Raw genomic sequence first — 18,225 nt, forward strand, 5'->3', positions numbered from 1 at the left:
TCTTCCTCTTAAAGGTATCCACAAGTTCAGGCTGGTCATGGTACAGTTAATGGTTTCTGTGGACGTGAAACGAAATCAAATGCCAAAACTGCTTCATTACGTCTCAAAGGAATCTCCATATTAATGTTGACCGTGGCACAGCTGATGCTTTCTGTGAAATGGAAGCTAAACCAAGTGCCAAAACTAGCTCCTTACCTCCTACAGTTGCTAGAAATTGTTGCGAAAAAATAACTCTAAGATGCGTAGTAAGGACACTGTGAAACTCTCAGCTTTGACTTTGACTATGTTTACATGTGGCTGAATGTGTCCTGGTGTGATGATTGTGGCTTGTTACCAACTTTGTGGCCACATTTTACTCTCAAGGCATAGTCTTTTGTTTTTCTGACAAAGGTTTCAGCCCAGTTGATGACCAAGTGTAGTCAGATTGGAGGGCTGATTTGGCTAGTCACAATGGGAGACTTATTCCTTCCTCATACCTTAGGCTCATCTAATTTCATGCAACCATGATTTGGTAGGTTTGATAGTAGTCTAGTCCCGTCAGATGAAAACATGTAGTCTAGTCCCGTCAGATGAAAACAAGCCAACTACAGTATCTCCTAGGGTCGACAGTAGCCACTCTTCTACGCACAAATAACACTAAAAATTTCGCATAAAAGAATTTCTAATAGACAACAGGGTCATGATTTACAAACATACTTGTCGAAGGACACATCATCTTTGTAGCAGCTGTTGGTACAGTGGCTAACGACAGGAGGTGGTAGTCAGCTAGAGCCAGGTTCGATCCTGGGGCGATGTGGTTAACGTACACTAACTATAACCGAAACAAGGCCATAGCTCCCCCTGGCGACAATGACCCTATTAGCAGTATGGTATAGTAAAAATGTATAAAAATGACGAACACAAGTTAAGGAAATAATTATATTTTGTCACTATATACCACTTGATATGCGATAAGAGTTGGCTTCTATGATAAACTTCCAGAAAGTCTGTTGTGTCTACACGCTAATCCCAGTATTCAGTAATTTCCTCATATCTAACACCTGCACTATAAGTAATGATGCTAACTTTACCTGAATGTTGACCCTTACCTTGACCTTTGGCCTTTGACCTTCAAAAAATTAATCACTTGTTCCTTCGGTGTTCCTCAGTCATTATTCCAAATTTGGTACAATTCTGATCAGTAGTATATCATATGTTATAACCTTGACCTACACCTCTGACCTTAATATATACTTCCCCACTCTTTCCTCTTCATGTACACTTCTCTCTTTCCTCTTAATGTACACTTCCCCTCTCTTCTCTCTTAATATAAACTTCCCTTCAGTACACTTCCCCTCTCTTCCCTCTTAATATAAACTTCCCTTCAGTACACTTCCCCTCTCTTCCCTCTTAATGTATACTTCCCCTCTCTTCCCTCTTACTGTACACTTCCCCTCTCTTCCCTCTTAATGTACACTTCCCCTCTCTTTCCTCTTAATGTATCAGGGTGCCCAAATTCTTCCACCAGTTCAAATTATCACCCATTGCCCAGCACATCACTTGAATCACCTTCTCTCATAACTAACACATTATTTTTATCAGTATTTTAGATTCCATTTATTAAGTTCCCGAACACATAATCGAATGCAGTGTGAATCAGCTCCTCTCACCAAATACCATATTACTTTTATCTACAATCATATCAAGCTCTATCCATCTTTAATTTGGAAGGACGTGAATATAGTCGTATGCACTTCCACGTTAATACATTCAACTTCACATATGACAACCAGATCTTTGATGTTGTGTATACGGTAATTGGTGATTGTAGACCCGTATCTTTCCGTAGAGGGACTAAGGGTTTGCCCTGAAATCGTTCGTGTTTTTCAGTTAGAGAGAGAGAGAGAGAGAGACTTATTAACAGAACCAGTACTATCATCTGATCGCATAATTCAAGGCCTGGCAGTGGTTATGCCCTGTGGAGAGAGAGAGAGAGAGAGAGACTAACCAAGAGTGTATAGATGTGACAAGGCTGAAAGGAGAAGGAGAGGAAAAATAAAAAACGACGAAAGGAGATAAGGGAGGATGGTGTGTTGTGGAAGAAGGGCTCCGTACTGATAAGGGACGGAAATGCCTCTACCCTGTTCACTTTAACTTGGTCTGAATCTGCTATCTCTCTATCTTTATCACCGAGTTGGAATGAGAGTCTAAAACCAGAATATGATGCTAGTCACGAAGAAGTGCTGTGGAAATAATGTAGAGTCCCAGTATCATATTTCATCGTTGAGCTACGTGATATAGGTAACAAATCAGCGAAAAACTCGGCCAAGTTAAGGTGAACAGGCTATAGAGATCGTTTTGTCGAAGCCGCCCCTCACACGATGCGGCGTCAAGGAGTAGGCACAGAATTATAAGAATACATTTGAAAACCTCAAAACATTTCGTAACTGATAATTTTTTTTTTATTTCAGGGTATACTTAGTACTTATGAAGTGAAACTTTTTTTTTTTTTTTTTTTTTTTTTTTTTTAAAGACAGATGCTTCACTAATCTCTGTTCTCAGGAAAACTTGCCTATTGGCCTCAGTATAATTAGGAGATTTCGCCTCAGTGGCCGTGCTGTAAGTGACTTCAGAAACACGTACTTGGTTAATGTTGAATGATATTGCTGTTTTGACCCAAGGTGTTTGTCGTGGATGGTTCTCTCTCTTCATACCTTTTGTGTCATTAAGTAGTTCCTCCTTTTCCTGGAAGTGGCCTGACCCCTTATCCCTAGTTGTTATCACAGGAATACTTCTTTGTAGACGGTGTATAAATATAATAGATTTTCTTTTATCAAATCAGAGTTCTTATACTAGTAATTAAGTCGATTTATTTTAAGTGATTCAACTTTTCTGTACATATTTTCACAGAACGTAACCTTTTGTATATATAGTCTCGTAGAATTTTAATATACAAGTTTTTTAATATAGATTTAACTGAAATGAGGTATCACTGTGCCAAAATTCCTTGATCTTGGAGCTTTCCTTTTTCTCACTGAATGATTGCACCATAGTTCACGCTGTAGATCTTAAATAACTCTTAAGATCTCTTGATATAAGCGAATAATAAACAGTGGTATACTATTTTTACTCTAACTTGGCCTAAAATTGTCATCTCGCCATCTTAAATGCTGAGTTATTACAAGAGTAGTGTTTGGGAAATTTGTATGGAAAGGATGTGGAGTCGCAGCATTTTTTTTTTCTTTACTGAGCTGCCTGAATTAATCTGAAAAGGAAGAAAAAACAAGCTAGGCCAAGTAAAGGTGAAAGAGCTATGTTGTAATCAGTTTTCAAAATTCCTGTTTCTCGATGGATTTTGGCGCAGTGTGTTCCTGTACAGTGCATCTCTTTAACGTAAGGACCCGTATTCTCGTCTGTTAAGGAAGCTCCCTAACACCTCTTCCTGAGCGATTTATTTTCGGATATGGCTGGTTAATACCCTTTTGTACGTTATTCATGTAGAGTATGGCGATGTTGAAAGGATTTACGTAACACAGAGGAGGACAGTAAGGTTAAGATATAATAAAGGAAATAAATTGCTTAGGAAAAGGTGTTAGGGAGCTTCCTTAACCGGCGAATGAGCCAAGGAGTGCCTACCTTTAGTGATATCATTCATCTATACTTCTACTCTATACTCTATAAAACATGGTGAATTGTGTGCATATTGAGTGAGATTAGCCGTATCAGGAGTCAGTTAGTTATTCCTAGCCCTTAGCATGATGATAGTGCTAGAGAGGGAAGCCTGCAAGTGGTGGCACCGATATAACTGGGTGGAACCACTGCCTGGTTATGGAAGCGTCCCTCAACTCCCTTCATATACCGCGAGAGGAGGTTGGTGGACCGCAGGAGAGAAGGGGAACCTCAGCCTGCAGTCCACCGGGTTCACGTTCAGATGAGCCTGGGGCCACAACAACAACAGCATGAAAAATAATACATAAACGGGCAGCTAGAATATTAAACGCTAGGATTTCATTATTATTATTATTATTATTATCATTATTATTATTCCACTTTCCTGACGCCCTGGTAATTCGTTTCGGTCGGGTATTGACTGCCTCGTATTCGAAGTAGTAGTGGAGATTTCTTAACACCTCATCCTAAGCGATTTATTCTGTATACTGCCTCCTAGTATCCTCTTATATGTTGTTTATGTCAACTGTGCCGATATTAAAACGATAGAAATGACATATAAAAGGGCGTACGTGAAAAGGCAAAATATCGGGAATAAATAGCTATGGAAGCGGTGTTAAGATGCCTCCTGTAGCACTTGTAATACGGCCTACTATATGGTGATGATAATGATGATGATGATGATGGATTTATAAGACACACGTTCCTTACCTTGGCGGATATGTTCAGAACTAAAACGATAGGCTTTACTGCTGTTTTTGTTCCATATGATTTATTTCTCAGATCCAGAACAAACTACACAGTTTTCCTACTTAATCGTTTTTATGTGTTCTTGATTACTGTATTTTGTGTCTATGTGTTATTTAGTCTTGTTTATTCAGTGGTACCTTTGTGTATGCTTTTCCAACTGACGTACTTTATTTTTTTTTTTTTTAACCCATTTGCATGCTTAACCTGAAAAACTTATTACCTCAAACACTTATTTTTCTTTTTAAATCAGTCGAAAAATTGCTGTTAATATTTTGCCTTGTGTTCTGGCAGTTTACTTCGTCTATGTTCGTTGGTTCTTCTTTTTTTCCATATAACTGCGAACTGTATATTTTGATGTCCATTGGCTGTAACCTTCATGAAATTTTTAAGCTGTGTATACAACCTCACATTTTACAAGAGTTCCAGAGCTATTTTTACAACTCTCTCCCTTTTTTTTCTCTGTGTATCTATTCCGCTCAGTCTTCATCACTTGTAATCGATAGTAATGTAATGATATTTTGTGGTTCGTGTGCTCGTGCCTCCCGACCGTTGTGTGATGCGCGTGTCCGTTGTGGCCTTGGGAGGAGATTCACGAACAGACTTACGATCGTTTACCTCTCGTAACTTGGATTCTGACTTGCCGGAAGGTGAAGAGAAAAATAAATGGATAAATAAATAACAATAACCTGTGATAAATTGCCCCACTCGGTATACATTTTTTTTTTCTTTTCAGTAAGATCATACGTGGAATAATTTTACGTTCTTGTTCCTCCAAAAAAATGAATCCAGGTTACGACAGGGAATCAATTTTATGTACAGGATACCCCGGGAGTTATATGAGAATTCAGGACGTTGTTCTTTGGTCAGTTTTGAGTAGAAAATTATATAACAACATGGGTTTAGTTCTCAAGCATTATGGACCTACAGTTACTGCCGATCTTACAGCCGAGAATATTCTTCCTTAAATTTCACCCGTAAGGTCTTAGGTAAATGTAGCCTCGAAGCGGTTAAGAATTAGATCCATGTTTATGTTTAATTTTTTACACAAAATTAGCCCTACAATAATCCTGAAGTTTCTCAAAGATTTCCCGGGACAGCCTGCATGCCTGTGTGTGTGAATCCCTCCCATGGCACCCCCTTCCCTCTCCCCGTAGCCCCTCACCCCGTCTGTGAGCAGGCTCACCCAGCATCGCAGTTCTACACTCCCACTTTTGTCTCTACAGCCTCTTTTTTCCGTCACAGGAGTGTGACCCTGTAATCTCTGACTCCCGCTTACCCACCACATTTCGTCCGTCAACTGAATAGATTTTTTTTCTGTAATAATAGTGTTAGATTTGCTGTACAGTAAATATTTACCCTTACGGTGTGTAAGAGCTCAACCCTCTGAACAGAGGAGAGCTCTGCTTTTTTTTACTTAGCAGTTGGGTTCCAACCCTCAGTCAGAACTGAGATAACTAACTAAACTTAAAAGTAAAACTAAACTCACAGAATAGCCCAGTAATCTAGCATTTCATCATCCAGTGTAGTGCTTCTGACATGACCCAGTCTCCTTCTCTATTGCCATTGTAGGGCACCGGGTCACGTCCACAGAGACCAAGAGTTAAACTGTTGCAGATGTTCCTTAATCAAATGCTGTGTTCGTATTATCCCTCAGCATAGAGCTCATCTTCAGCCAGGGGTGGTCAATGGGCACCACAGTGAGCACCCAGTGCAGTAAAGCAGTGTAAATATATCCATGTTATACTCCAACACTTTAACTCTGGCACGTAACCTAATGCATATTTCTTCCCTGTACTGCCTTACCAGAAGCTGATCTTACATTTCTCAATGTTTCAGGGCTCGAGGAGGAACCTGGTAAAGTTCTGTTCCGCATGCCACGCCTAGTTTAGGTGTTAGTGCATATCGTATATGTTTTTTGCATATGGTGGAATATTTTGGCACTTTTTGCATGGCTTCCCCGTTGTTAGTGAAGTGAGATCCATTTGATACACATCTGAAACTTGAATGTTTCCTTTAGAAGCTGTGTCAAATACTTTTGTGTCTACTTCTGCTCCGAGTACCAGTAGGAACATTCCAAAGAGAAAGATTCATTGTTGTCCATGATGAGATAGTAAATGTGGGTAATAGATGGGGACTGTTGAACCATTAAAAATTAGTATGTATACCTCGTTGTGAACAGCGACCTGTGCTCTTGTAACGAAAATATTTGATGTGTTTGTGCATCTGCCGACCAAAATATGGCCAGTGTTGTGACAGAGATTCGTTTACCAGCACGGACAAACATTAAGCAAATGAGTGTTGCGTTTTAGAATATACAGTATGTAAATGATGTATTGATTTACAGTCAAGCAATGTTCATTTGCTTCGTGTTTTTTCAAGGAGGGTAAATGCTTGACGATGTAACGGTGAGATTTTTTTTTTCTTCCCTTGAAATGAAAGTCGTAGAAATTTAATCTGAAAGTATGTCGAAGCATTTTATATCAGAAGATTCATATGGACATTTATTACTCTTTGATCTGGAGTACGTTAAAAGGACGCATCGAGTTACTAGTAGTGGTAAGGTGGACCAGTGAACTGCATAGGTAGTTTGTGCTGGCAGATCTCAGTGATTTGGGTGTGCAGGGTTAGGGGGAGGTGGAGGGGAAGAAGGGGACATAGCAACAAAAGTACAGGACTCCTTAGCAGCTAGTCCCATGGATCGATGATTGTGATCCAGTGGGGTAAATATTTTTGCGATGTTAAGGGGTTAAACTTGCAACAACAGCCCTTATCCTCTTGTTGTTGTGGCAGATGGGAACAGTGTTTCAGTAATAATCGACATTACCTAATCCGTCTCAGGAGATAATTAATATGCATGTTAGAATATACACAAAGGAAAACACATGAAACGAAGAGAATTCAATAAAAGAGTTTGATGAGACAAGTACAGCTTAACAGGACAAAGGGAATCATTGAGACAGAGGACTGAGATAAAGAGAATCAGAATGAGAGAAAAAGACAACTCTTAGGCGCAATTAGTCGGGAGTCTCGCGGTTGAGTAACTAAGTAGAAAACCTCAGGTCTCCCTTCTCCCGTAAATGCCAGCCACCTAATCAGTGCGTCCTAAACCAGCTAATGAGATGCGCCTTAGAAGTCCTGTGGGAAAGTCCATTCTTGCAGTGGATCAGTCATGAGCTGACCAAGATGTGGTGATACTTGTGGACTGAATAACGAGTACAGAAGTATTAGATAAATGCGGAACCATATGGGACTTAGCTAAAGTGAATCCCCTTCCATGTGAAAATCCTTAGGAAGTGGCTGACTGACCAAACCACTTCTTGGCATACTCCTGATTCTTAAATGTTCGATGATACTGAGAGAAGTAAAAGGAACAAAGGGACGGATAAGAAACAGGAATTTTGAGATATGTCGAAAAGTAGGATAATGATCTATAGAACAGTTAGGCTAAGTCTGCATTCGGGACCAACAGTGCATTTTGGGAGTCCGCGCATGTCGCTGTCCATCCCCATATTAGGAGTGCGTAGTTTCGTCAACCTATCTCACTGAAACTCTCTGTCCTGTCAGATGTGGGCGACCGTGTTTCGACTGTGCAGAGCTTTGTAAAGTTGTGTACTGCTTGTTAGTTTCGTATACGGCTGTTCAGCGTGTTTGTATGATTGGTGAATGTGATCACAAGAGTGAAAGTGTGAATGAGAGCGCTTTCTCTGTCGTGTGTGTCAATGTGCTACTTTTGCGCCTACATGCTGAACAGGATTCTCAGCTTAACACTAGACAACTCTAAATCCTGACACCCAACGCAAGAGTAAAATAAGACGAACTAAGGAAGTAGACAAGGGTGTGCTCTTCATCTGTCTTTCCCCTGCTAATTTCCCCTTCCCCATCCATACCCGCTTAGGTTCGGATATGTGTGTAGGACAATAATGCTGTGTTGTAGAAGTTATCAAACCCCTCCATTATAGAAAGCTCTAATACAAGTAAGAAAGTATTGTGTCAGTTCTTATTGTTGTCTGTCCGTATTTAGCTATAAGCTCATATATAAAGTGGCTCTGGAGATTTCTGAACATCTCTTCCTTAGCGATTTACTCTGCACATAACACCTTGATGTCCTCTTGTATATTATTAGTGCAAATTATGTCCACAGTTCAGTCGATGTAGATAGTATACAAGGGAACCTTAAAGTGCAGTATACAAACTAAGTCGCTATGGAAGATGTGTTACGAAGTTCCCTATGCCGCCTCCAATACAAACTCGTAGATCACCACATCATTTCTGTACGAATATCCTTGCCCTATATCGTCCTTGTCCTGTACCATCCTTATCCTGTACCATCCTTATCCTGTATCGTCCTTGTCCTGTACCGTCCTTGTCCTGTACCATCCTTATCCTGTACCGTCCTTGTCCTGTACCGTCCTTGTCCTGTACCGTCCTTGTCCTGTACCGTCCTTGTCCTGTACCGTCCTTGTCCTGTATCATCCTTATCCTGTACCGTCCTTATCCTATATCGTCCTTGTCCTGTACCGTCCTTGTCCTATATCATCCTTGTCCTGTACCGTCCTTGTCCTGTACCATCCTTGTCCTGTACCGTCCTGTATCCTGTACCGTTCTGCTTATACTGATGACTGGCTGGGATAGGACGGTCTGTGTTAGGTGCTGCTGGTTTAAGGACGGTGTTCGAGGTGGCATGGTAAGCTTCGTGACACACTTTCCTAGGCGATTTACTTTGCACACTATACCTTAACATTCCCTTATTTATGTCACTTTTAATATCAACATGGGTTTCATCAATACGACATGAGATATTTAGGTGTAATTTGCAGAATAAATCGCAAAGGAAGAGGTGTTACTATATATCCAAAGCCACTGAGAATATTGATATGGTGGCGAACATTACTTTTTCTTTCCTTCCAGTTTCTGTCCCTCATTCCAGTTTTAATATTCAGCTTTCCTTGTCTCGTCCCATTTTCTTTATTTTTATTGCAGTATTTCCTCGCTCTCTCGTCCCATTTTTTTTTTTTTCATTGCAGTATTTCCTCGCACTCTCTTCCCATTTCCTTCATTGTACTTAATATTTCCTTGTTGTCTCGTCCCATTTCCTTTATTTTACTCCAATATTTACTGAATCACACTTTCTTTTCGCTACATTTACTTTAATCCTCCTCCCGTGGTGCGACTGTTAATCTATGGGCATTTGATCGTAGCCCACAGTTACCTTCTCCATGCATTCATGGCATAATTTCCTCTTCCCTTCATGCATACGAGTCAGCGCTTGGCCGTGGATGTTGCATGATGTCTTGTGTCAGTCATGGCGGCCGTGGAGTCGCCGGTCCAAATTTTCCTTTTCTTTTTCTTTCTTTTTTTTTTTTTTACATCAATCTACTTCATAGCAACAGAATTTCAGATAGTTTACAATCATGAGACGCATTCTCGACAGTGAATATCAATGAATTCCTCATTTTAATGTATTTCAAGGTTCGTCTGCAGTCTGAAAAAAAAATGATATGCGACACGTAACTCATTCAGGCCAGAGACGATTATTTTCAACTCAGACATTTCAAACTGCAAAGGTTAGATATGATCTAAATAAACCCCTTAAATACGACAGGCCTTTCGTAAGTTGAAATAATTATCTAGTAGCGGCAACAATAAGATAAAATATACCATACTTGGATTAACAGCAAACTTAGAGAGGCTGTATTATCACTGGTTAATAGTACCACATGTGCCCCAAGTCCAGAGTTCAAACCCAGCCCGTTTCGGATAGTAAAAAGGGGTGCTGATAATACTGTATGTTCCTTCAAATATATTCGCACCCTGTCGGTTCTGCTGGTGGCATAAATACACTCTAACACCCACAAAAATGGCCATTGCTCTCTGAATTTCACATGCATCACTCAACAGCCGCCTTTCCTCACTCATACTTCGCCAGCATTGATGAAGGGTTACTTCTGTCTATCACTCTCCCTCAGAGGAAAAGGCCTTGTCATGCAGTGGACCTGATATGGACTGATACTGTATATTAATGACCAATCGCTGTTACGGGTGGTATTGAGCGGCACGAGTACAATGGAGGCCTCGCGTGCTGATGTGTCTCGCAGTAAAGCTGGACGACCGCAGTAATGGCGGTCCACAGATTACCCCAGTCAATTAGGCACAGTGTGGCTGGCGACCCGGGCACCCGCTCAGCTCTGTGGCAGGTAGTGAAGGCCAAGATACCTGACATCACAGGGTTATGTTGTGTTCATGTAGCGTTGTATGTAATGAAGGAGAAGACAGATGGGTCTGTATCTTTGCTCCTCCCTATACAGTGGTCTGTATAATTGGAATAGTGAGTGTTCCGTTTCTTCACTAACAGTGTGTTATCCAGTTGCAGTAGATCGATAATAAGAATTTTGATGCCGTCGAGTACAGAAATTATTTACCGGTATTAGGCACACACCGGTATCATCTTCAGAATACAGCCGAGATCCAGCTAAGGAAATAAACTCCTCTAGAACCGCACTAGTCAACCCCTACACACTGCTTCAAGATTGTCCCATGCTCATATTATATATTGTATACTCTATAATACATTCAGAGAAAATAGCACACTTAACTTGTGGAACTGAACGGAAATGCGTTTTTCAGAACTCAGAAAAATGTTTACCCTTATCATCTTCTTCGGTATCATGCAGAGAGATAGACGGTACTAAAAATGGTTGAAATCCCTCGGCCTATAAACACTGGCCACAAGTCAAGAGAGTCATCTGTGGAAAACATTTAATCTCAGCTTTAAATTTCACGCTGCCCCAGTTTTTTCTGATTATGAAAGAAATGACAAAAGTTCACATGAAAACGGTCATACATCCTCACCACATGCACCTCACAGTCACAGTACAGACAGTCCTTCAGTATAGCCTCAGCAAAAACAGTCTGTGGGGACGCCTGGCTGAAGTTGCCTATTTTCTTCGGTCCAGTAGGTTTACGTTTAGATAAGCTGTGGGCTGCAGCTACTAACACATCCTTTTGATGCACGATACATGTCAGGTCAGTGGGCCAGCAGTATAGCCTGTGCCTCATCAAATAATTTTTGGACAGTAAATATAGGTAGTGTAGTGGTCTGAACGCGCCAGTCTGAGTGTCGACCTTCCATACGCTCGATCCCCAGGGGGTGGTTGAAGTTTTTTTTTTTCTTTCTTTCTTTTTTTTTTTTAATGTAATGTCCTCAAGGGAAGTAAGCTGGACATGTACCGTTTAATATAATGGACTACGGCATCCTAGCCTTGGGCCCCTGCACCTCGAAGCGGGTAGTATAGGATTGAAAACTGAAAAAAAAAAAATCCTCCTCACATGTACCGCTGAGAGCAGTAGCATAAAATATGAATAGGTTACTTAGCTGTGATTATTTGTATATGAGCGTGAGAGTGGACGCCTGTTCATTGGCCATTTCAGTTACAATTATTAATCATTAAAAAAATTACAGGATCTAACTACGGGTAAAAAATCGATAATATAGATGGGGCTGATGGACAGATAGACAGGCAGACAGATACGTAAGTTAGCACCATCTGTTCCTAGAAATAATACGGATCCTTGAACTAGATGCTGATTCAGGGTAAATGATGACCCATGTAAACACCCTCAGACACTCCCTTCTGTAACCCCTTCAGTCACAGGACGTTTTCTGTATGTCATTCTTGCTGCCGCCTGACGATTTTAGGCATTTACCTCTTTTTTTTTTTTTTTTTTTTTTTTTTTTTGAGATGTCTTCCATAGTGAAGGACTTTAATGGCAATTGTTTCAAACCCCCCATTGCTGCGACGAGTTTCCCCAGAGTTTAAAAAATCTGGTTAGGAGGTAGCAAGAACAAAATATAAATGGATGTCATCGTAGTGAAGAGATTAAAGAAGTTGCTTTTTTGGTGTGGTTGGTATTCTCGGTGGCGGAGGAGGCTTCGTAGCGGCTCTTCCCTTGAGATTTATTTTACATATTACACCTGAAAACCCTTTTCTCTGTATAGCGTTAATATCAATATATTGTAGTTTGGATTATTAACCTAAAAGAGAAAATTGGGGTGCAGTGTGCAGAATAATTTGCTTAGGAAGTGGTGTTGCGAAATCTCAAAAGCCACTTAGAACTGTCTGAGCTTCACTGATCATTGAAAGGTTGCCAGAGAACTTGTGACCACACCATGTTACCGATTTAACAACAGCACATGGTTAAACCTGCCACATGGACTGATGGTGACGCTGTGCAGTATGGCGTAGTGAGTACAGTTATAGGGATACTAAACAACAGTAGTTCTTGATTCAAAGGAATTCTGTATTCTGCAGGATCCTTTTCTAATATGCTCAAACTGATGATTCTCTGGTACAGTCATGGGTGCCTCATCTCCCAACTTCCGTTTCTGTCTTTCCTCTGCATCTGTTCATTTTTCGACGCCTTACCCACCCCACCCTGCGCCACCCTGCCCTGCCCTGCCCTCCCTCCCCCCGCCCAGGCCCTGTGCGTCCTGGTCCTTACTATTCCCTTATACCAACTTGTCCAAAAACCAGGAGTTTAGTGAACTAGACCGATTATCTGTTATGAATGCACTTTCCTCTCTTCCTTTTTTTTTTTTCTTTTCCAGAAACAAGCTAAGTTCGAAATACACTAGATAAGGATTGCATCAACATGATGGAAAACTTATGTTTCCAGACATTGCCTCAGATCTCATGTGTATGCTCAAACAAAAGCATGCGTTCGCTGAACATGCTTTGGCGCTTGCGAGTAACATTATTAATGATATATTATGATGTGTACTTTGTGTATTTGTGTTTAATTTTTATCATTAACATGCTTCATCTGCACTCATGAAAGTGCTGACATATTGTTCACAATTCCGGAAATGTTGGTTTCTGAATTTTAACGTAATCTCTTGACATAATTAAGTGATATATTTGTAATAATGCATGTATAAGATATGTAATGGAAGCTAAAATAATAATTCCGGATGTTGGAGTTAATCAGATGTAGGCAAGTATATAATAACGTTGATGTGGTGTGATGTTGAGTTTAGTGGTGGTGACTGTCTTGGTGTTGCAGGTAAGGTGGACGAGAAAGCGACGCAGCTGCACGCCATCGCCTCGCTGAAGGTGTTGCTGGATGCCACCAAGCCACAGAACGGCCGCGTGGAGACCTACCGCTCGGATGGCCTCGCCCCCGACCCTCGCCCTGACAATCAGTCGCACGTAAGTGGCCGGTCGTCGCAGGGCACCGAGATGACCCACGTGGACTCCTTGGCTTCCTCGGACGCCGCCTCACACAGCGGACCTCACACCAACGGCGACCTACAGTCTGAGGGAAACTCCGTGGCTAATAATGTGAGTTATGGCACCAACTCTGTGCGCAAGATACCTCCTATAAAGACACCCCAGAACGGCGACAACAACGGCGTGACGCCGGCGCTCCACCCGGCCGCCCCGGAGGTTACCGACACAGAGGCACCCCTACCTCCCACACCCGCGGTAAGATTCGCTGATCCCGCCCCTCGGGACGCCTCGGGGTCGACCAGCCTCCTCCTGTCCTCGCCCGACCCGGCTCAAGCAGGGAACCGAAAGGTACCCTGGCGGCTGCATGCCCAACAACCCGCCTCTCCCTCACCTCTGACTCTGGCGTGTTGACCTTGGCTCTGACCCTCACCACGACAACACCACACTCAGAACCACCATTCATACTTACACATCTTCAGACATACCCACATCACACCCACACCCACATTCGCTCATGCTTTGCATACTCACACCCACACTCAAATCCACACCCATACTTACATCACACACACACACACACACACACACACACACACACACACACACACACACACACACACACACACACACACACACACACACACACACTCCTACAACACCTACTCTTGTCTTATACAGAACATCCAAACGCACTCTCACCTTGCATACCCACACCTACACTCGGTTCCCCACACATCTACACCTACACTGTTATCTTCACCTACACTCCATATGCTCATCCACACCACACACTTCTTCACTGTCACACTACATCATCACTCACACTCCACATTTTCACATAGTGCCACATCTCCACCCACAGTCCACATAATCACCCTTACTCCACATTATACTTCACGGACACTCTACTTGCTCAATACTCCACAACTGCACCACACTCCACAACTTTATTCACACTCCACATCGTCACTCGCACTCCACATCATCACCCACACTCCACACCGACTTTCTAATAATCTTTTTCCATATTAGCATTTGATCTTTCCACTGCCATGAGTTTTATGATTGTGTCTGTCTGTGTCTCTTCAGCTCGCCTATATTTTTAACGTTATTTCTTCAGGATCTCTACCGTTTTGAGCATTTTTGTGAATTAGGCTAGTGTAGAGGGAATGTGTTTGTGTGTTTGTGTTCTGTGTAGGTAAGGTCAGTGCTGGTGATGTCAGTCCTGTGTAGTCGTGCTGTATAGGTGAAGTTAATGTTGTGTGTTGGATGTCAGAGCTGCGAAGGTACTTAGTGTTGTGGAGATGTCAGTGTTTTGTAGGTAATATCAGTCTTGTGTAGGTGGTCAGCGCTGTGTAAATGATGTCACTGCTGTATATTGTAGGTGATGTCAGTGCTATGTAGGTAATGACATTGTCACTTACTGTAGAAAGTGTCATTGCCATGTACTGTAGGTAACGTTAGTGTTGTGTAGTGAAGGTGACGTCAGTAATGTATAGGTGATGTCAGTGTTGTGTAGGTGATGTCAGAGCTGTGTAGATGAGGTCAGTGCTGTGTAGGTGAGGTCACTGCTATGTAGGCAAGGTCACTGCTATGTAGGTAAGGTCAGTGCTGTGTAGGCAAGGTCAATACTGTGTAGGCAAGGTCAGTGCTATGTAGATGAGGTCAGTGTTGGATAGGCAAGGTCATTGTTGTGTAGGTGAGGTCAGTGTTGTGTAGGTGAAGTCAGTACTAGCTGTGAGGATGGTGTGGTGTAGGTGTAATCTGATACGTTAAGTCAGTGGTCATGAGTCGTATTCTCGTCAGCCTTGGAGTGTCTCTAGCATTTTCTTCTGGGCAATTTTTTTTCCGTATCAGTTTTATATTTCCTTGTATGGTATTCATAATTTTTAATACCAACGAAATTTGCATGCATACCACACTAAAACAAATCATCTAGCAGACATAGGAAAAAAAAATTAGTAAGGAAAAAGCGCTAGCAAGCCTCCTGTATTGACGAAAGTGGACTCACCTTTTTGTAGGAACAGATCAGATTTGCGCAGTTTGAGTATAGGTGGTTATTAGCGTTATATTTAAAGTTAGTGTTGTGTCAGTGCATAGGCTAGGTAAGGTTAATGCTGTAGTGTCTGTCTATTTATTGAGAAAGTGCGTGGTGTGTGTGTGTGTGTGTGTGTGTGTGTAAGTAAAGATAGTGCTGTTATGGGTAAAGTTAGTACCGTGCCAGTGTAAACTTCGTGTTATTTCATGTAGTGTTAGTGTCGTGTCAGTGTATTGGTAAAGTTAGTGCTATTCTAGGTAAAGTTAGTGTTGTGTTACTGTTTTGATGTCGTTTTATTATTGGTAAAGTTAGTGTTGTTACAGTGTGTAGGTAAAGTTTGTGTTATTTTAGGTAGAGTTGGTGCTATTAGAGGTAAAGTTAGTGCTAGGTCAGTTTATAAGTAAAGTTAGTGCTATAATAGGTAAAGTTAGTGTTGTTATTGGTAGAGTTAGCGTTTTGTCAGAGAGATCAGTGCCTGTGTCTGTGATGTTAGTGTTATGCAGCTATAGTCAGCATTGTGCAGGTGTAGAGAAGCTAAAGTACACTTAATTAAGTGTAGTAATAAACTGCAATGGTAAGTGTAGTGTAGGTGTATTGTGTTGGTAAAGGTCAATGGCCTGCAGGGAAGTTCAGTGCAATGTAGGTTAATTTACTGTGGCGAAGGTGTGTTCAGTGTAGTGTAGGTGTGTTGTGTAAAGTAGGTGTAGTCAGTGCTGTGCAAATGAAGGCAGTGCTACAAGAGCGCCAGTGTGAGGTGTGAGGGTGAGACGACAGGGGTGAGGGTCGGGCTGGCAGGGGAGGACTGTGTTAGCACGCTTACCCTGCCGTTCCTCGACACCCACCAATCCATACAGACCCCTTCCCCCTCCCTGCCCTTCCAATGTACCCTCTGCCCGTCCCTGCCCCTTCAGTGTCTCCCCTTCCCCTTCCCTGCCATTCCACTATATCCCTCCTTCCCCCACTAATCTCCTAGCCCCCTTGCTGTCCATCATCCCTCTTCTCCTATTATTCTCTGCACCCCCCTTCTATCCACTTAAATTCGCCCACTCTTTCATTTCAGTATCTTGACCACTATAACCAATTCCATGCTTGTCATTTCCTTGATCCTTCCCTACCTGGCATTTCTCTTAACTTGCCTTTTTTCTCTTCCTTTCCATCTTGGCAGTGCTCTTTTCTTGCCTTTTCTCTTCCTTCTCTACTTGGCATTATTTTTTTTTCTCTCTCTTCCTTCCCTACTTGGCATTGCTCTTCACTCGCCTTTTCTGTGTCCCCTTCCTGTGCCTATTCCTTCTCTTTTCTTTCCGGTAGCTTTACTTAGACCCCTGAACACCTAGTATTGTCTTTACTCTGTCCACTTCCTGCCCTTTCCCTAGTCCTTATTCTGTCCAATTCCTGTCCCTTCTCTAGTCCTTATTCTGTCCAGTTCCTGTCCATTCCCTAGCCCTTATTCTGTCCATTTCCTGTACTTTCCCTCCTAAATTAGCCATGACCAGATCCACACCTTTGCTCGCCCCAACCCTCAAATTTATTTCCTTGCCCCATTTCTTCTCCTAGTAATCCAACCCCATTGCTCCTCCGCATTTTTCCTCCTGCCCCTTCCCTCCCCTCCCCACTTAACCTCACGCTGTCCCCTCCCCTCCCCACGTTTTCTCCTGCTCCTTCCCTGCCCTCCCCACCTTCCCTACTCTCCCGCACCGTGCCCCCCTCCTCCCCTGCCAAAGACCGACTACTTTGTCCCTGCCCAGCTAGCGTAGTCTGCCCTTCCGGGAGACGTCGGATGCGGAACCTCTTTTAAATCTATCACTGTTATCTTTTTTGTGTAGCTGTCCTCTGTCTTAGTGATGTAGTAGCAGTGCTTGGTCGTTCCGTGTATGTTTTATTTTAGTTCCTGTAGATGTCATGACCCACCTGCTCTTGCGCATCCAGCTTCCCTCACCCTTTGCTTTAACTGTGGTAGGATGCAGTTGCTTTGTCCTTCCAGCTCGCGGTCTGTTGTTGCTGTCTTCCTGTTTGGCCTGTCATCGTGTAGACTAGGGATGTGCCTGTTTGGTGTTCCGGTGTACATAATCTGTATTGTGATGTCACTGTTATCATGTACACACCCTCATAATTACTACCTCATTACTGTATCCCCCAGCCTCACCATCACCCTCAAAGCCATTGATGTCCCTCTGACTTATCTTCTTAATTATTTGTGAGTGGCTTAATTTGTGTTAAAACCATTAAATATTCCTTTTCAGTCTGTCGTTCTGTATACAGTTCTCTTACCTTCACTTTAACAGCAACAGTGATTTCCTATAACTCCTATATCTTTCGGTGCAACTCTCAGACTTCTACTGAACCACTGCCCTGTATGCCGGAGGGTTTCTCCCCTACCACACAGTGAAGTTTTACCAGCTTCATGGTATCTTTAGCGAACCGGTAAATTGCCACCAATATTGGAAACCCTGCAGCCTGCCTCAGGGCAAAAGGTCTGGACAGCAAGACGCCAGAAGCAATTAAATCTTGACTTAACTCAAAGATTTCTTCCCTTCTGACTTGCACTGCCTTCATGCTGAGGAG

The 18,225-nt window shown here is 42.3% G+C and overlaps 1 protein-coding gene across 3 annotated transcripts in view; it reads left to right on the forward strand.

The window, feature by feature from the left end:
- Positions 1-18,225, forward strand: part of LOC145397742 (sodium/potassium/calcium exchanger Nckx30C-like) — a 256,908-nt gene that overhangs the window by 215,678 nt on the left and 23,005 nt on the right. For 2 of the 3 annotated variants that reach the window (XM_080270760.1, XM_080270761.1), the window contains exon 4: positions 13,459-13,880. In XM_080270760.1, coding sequence (XP_080126886.1) covers positions 13,459-13,880 — 422 coding nt within the window. The remainder of the gene's footprint in view (positions 1-13,458; positions 13,881-18,225) is intronic. The other variant, XM_080270762.1, reaches the window with a different exon arrangement.

This window comes from Coenobita brevimanus, chromosome 43 (genome assembly GCF_032717465.1).
Source record: "Coenobita brevimanus isolate Jiangsu-jjx chromosome 43, ASM3271746v2, whole genome shotgun sequence".
NCBI classification, from domain to species: Eukaryota; Metazoa; Arthropoda; class Malacostraca; order Decapoda; family Coenobitidae; genus Coenobita; species Coenobita brevimanus.